The following is a 3,810-nucleotide window of genomic DNA, read 5'->3' as shown; positions in this document are numbered from 1 at the left end:
TCAATAATACCCAAGTCCAGTTTTGTTTAATTCTTTAATTAATATTAGTTGCTTAGTAATTGATGATATATATATATATATGTAATTTATTAAGAGCAGCACATCTGGATCTCATCAGTGTCTGTCAGGATAATTAATACCAATTTGTTCTTCAATAACACATTAATTACCATCACATGCCCTTAATTAAAGATTCTTTAGTCCTAGAATTAGTATTTTTTTTTATACTTTTTTTTGTTTCAGGTTCTTATTTGTGGTAGTTTAGTAAAATTATAATTAAACAAAATCAATACTAAATATCACAGTATGAACTTAATTTTTTATATTAATTAATTGTATAAATATACTAAATTGGAAAATCATGCCACATGGACAATGAGATTTAAGGGTGGTTCAATAGCTTCTGCTTTCATGGTGGAAATAAGTTGTTATTAGATAAAATTATAAGTTAAGCAGGGAGTGTTTGTGAACAAAAGTTAGAGTGTTTGAGAAAATAGGAAAAAGTATTATTTTAATTCGTTAAGTATGCCTAATTTTAATTTTAGTCCGATAATTATGTTCATTTTTGTTTAGGTCCAGTAACTTACGAAATTGCTTACTTTTAGTCCTCTGGCAAATTTTCGGATAATTTTACCCATATGAGTGCATATAGACTAAAACTGCCTTTCAAAGTTGCATAGGGGTAAAATTGTCCAAAAATCTACCAGATGACTAAAAATAAGCAATTGCGTAAGTTACTGGACCTAAAAAAAAATGGACATAGTTATCGGACTAAAATTAAAATTAGACATACTTAGCGGACTAAAATTAAAATTAGACATACTTAGCGGACTAAAATAATACTTTTCCCGAGAAAATAACTTGATATTTAAGGATACACCATCCTTCTCAAATGTTTGGTGTAATTATATATAGGTCCCTGTGATTTGAAAAATTATATTTGAATCTTAATGTAATTTTTCAAACCACGGGATTTATATATAATTACACCAAGATTAGGGAACTCCTCTAAGATTAGGTTTAATTACACAAATACCCTTACTCTTATAAGATTACAAGTCCACCCCTTGAAGGTGTTTACGTAAAGTTTTCAGTATTGAAGAGGGGTGCATTTGTAATTAAACTATAACCTCAAAATATGTACTAGTAATTTTACAAATGACAGAGAGTGTTTTGTGTAATTAGATCTAATTTTAAAAAATATCAATATAATTCACTTTAAAAAATATTTTTAAATAATTTTCAATAATAAATTATATATTTTAAATATTTGCAAACACCCCGTGATTATGGTATGCTGATAGGCCCTGAATTAATCCTCAAAGTGAAAATTTTTGACCTCCAAAATTATGATATGTTTATATGTATATTTTGTTTCGATGTGTAGGAGTTATATGCTAATGGAAAAGATGTTCAAGATATATGTCTATGAAGAAGGGGAAGCCCCTTTGTTCCACTATGGTCCATCCAAGGACATATACTCCACAGAAGGCATTTTTCTTGGGTTAATTGAGTCCAACACACAGTTCAGAACGTATGATGCTGACGAAGCTCATGTTTATTTCCTCCCTTTCAGTGTTGTAATGATCTTACAACACTTGTTTGACCCCGTCACACGTGACAAGGGCGTTCTTGAACGTGTCGTGGGCGATTATGTCCATATAGTATCCACCAAGTATCCGTACTGGAACAGAAGTCTTGGAGCCGATCACTTCATGCTCTCATGCCACGACTGGGTACATACATACATATACCGTATACTAAGTGTGTATATATACCTAATATATACGAAATTTATGAATATTAACTGATGCATGCATGTAGGGGCCCCGAGCAACATGGTACGAACACCACCTATACTTCACCTCCATGCGAGTGTTGTGTAATGCCAATACCTCGGAGTTCTTCAACCCTAGAAAAGATATATCATTTCCAGAGATTAATCTCCGAACAGGAGATCTCACTGGACTGACATCGGGATCCTCAAACCGCACAATTCTTGCATTCTTCGCGGGACGATTACACGGCCGCATCAGGCCGGTGCTCTTCCAACACTGGAAAGACAAAGACTCGGACGTTAAAGTGTACGAAAGACTACCCGAAAATTCTCCCTTGTCCTACAAGGAAATGATGGAGAGGAGCAAGTATTGTTTGTGCCCGAGTGGGTACGAGGTGGCGAGTCCTAGGATTGTGGAGGCTATATACGCGGAGTGCGTGCCGGTCTTGATATCTGAGAATTATGTGTTGCCATTCAGTGATGTCCTAGATTGGGATAAGTTCTCGATCAAAGTGTCAGTGAGGGAGTTGCCAGAGCTGAAGAGGATTTTGATGGGAATAGGAGAGGATGAGTACAAAGCGTTGCATAGGGGGGTGAGACAAGTTCAACGACACTTTGTGGTGAACGATCCTCCTAAGAGATACGATGTGTTCCATATGATGATTCACTCTCTTTGGTTGAGAAGGTTGAATCTTAGAATCAATGCTTGACGACGATTTTTGTCTAGGAATAGGTATAGCGTCATTTTTTAGATTTGATCTAATTACGTATAGACTCCTCCCTCAGATTTAAGAAATCACATTTTCTACCTTCCTAGACATTAAACGGCTGTTGAAAGACCCTAACGGTCTAGATGTACTGACTCATTTGCCCTTCATTATAAATTAAACAAAACCCCTTGAGGTTTTTAAATATTATTGGTACTTTGTTGTTCAAAGTTTTAATATTTTATAGTTACACCACTTCGGTTTAATATTTATTCAAATACAATAATAAAATATTGAGCAAATCCATGCAAAACCCAATTCCTCTGATATTAACGTCCGTTAAACACTTCAACAACCCTTCCCCGTGGGATTTTGTGAAAAAAATATCAGTAACTTTCAGAAATAACCTTATGCACCTATTTTCGACAATTTTTATAGATGAAATGGCCATTATCTAGGGGGTTTATTGTAATTTTTGAAATTCATTAAGGTTGCATTGGGATTGAAGGATTTGAAATCCTTCGTAACAAATTCTTTGGATATGTTTGGATAATTCTAAATGTAAAGGATTTCAAATCCTTCCATTTTAATTTAGAACTAAGTTTTGATAAATATAGATGAATTTCAAATTCCTTTCAAATGGAGAAGAAGAAGATAAAATGAAAAACTAACTACCACTAACTAACTCCAAACAGAATTAACTAAGAACAACGTGTTTTCACTAATAAAAACGTAAAATACATAAAGCGACACAACTTAAAACTTAAAGGATTGGAAGATTCATTTCAACACCATGGTGGCATCCAGCTCAGCGTCCAGTGTTCATCTTCATCCATCAGCTGCTCTGTATATTTCGCTTCATATTGGAGCTATTGTGTTGCTGTATCCCAACATCATAACATCCCCCCTCAAAGTGGAGCTTGGGGACCCACCAGCTTGACAAACATACGAGAAAAGTCAACAGCAGGGGAGGATTTAGTGAAAAGATCAGCCAATTGCCCACAACCACGAACATGAGAAAGAAGAATGAAATCGGATTTGAAGTGATCCTTGACAAAGTGACAATCGATGTCAAGATGTTTAGTGCGCTCATGGAAGACTGGATCGGCAGTAATGTGAATGGCAACCTGGTTGTCACACCACAAAGGGACAGGTGAGAGGAAGGAGATATGGAGTGCGCAAAGAGAAAGGAAAGCTATAAGAGCTCGCATACAACAGTCCCCATATTGTGGTACTCAGCCTCAGCGGAGGAGCGAGAGATGGTCGCTTGCTTATTGGTCTTCCATGAAACGAGGGAGGACCCCAAGAAGATGTAGTAGCCTGTGA

General features: G+C 35.7%; 1 protein-coding gene across 2 annotated transcripts in view; it reads left to right on the top strand.

Annotated features, from left to right (window-relative positions):
* Positions 1 to 2,694, top strand: part of LOC105167413 (probable glycosyltransferase At3g07620) — a 4,823-nt gene extending 2,129 nt beyond the window's left edge. For both annotated transcript variants that reach the window (XM_011087118.2, XM_011087119.2), the window contains exons 3-4: positions 1,388 to 1,736; positions 1,825 to 2,694. In XM_011087118.2, coding sequence (XP_011085420.1) covers positions 1,388 to 1,736; positions 1,825 to 2,487 — 1,012 coding nt within the window. In that variant the 3' untranslated portion in view covers positions 2,488 to 2,694. The remainder of the gene's footprint in view (positions 1 to 1,387; positions 1,737 to 1,824) is intronic.

Source organism: Sesamum indicum, linkage group LG8 (assembly GCF_000512975.1).
Source record: "Sesamum indicum cultivar Zhongzhi No. 13 linkage group LG8, S_indicum_v1.0, whole genome shotgun sequence".
Classification (NCBI taxonomy): Eukaryota; Viridiplantae; Streptophyta; class Magnoliopsida; order Lamiales; family Pedaliaceae; genus Sesamum; species Sesamum indicum.
The sequence above is the reverse complement of the archived record's forward strand: the minus strand, read 5'-3'. Positions and strand labels throughout refer to the sequence as shown.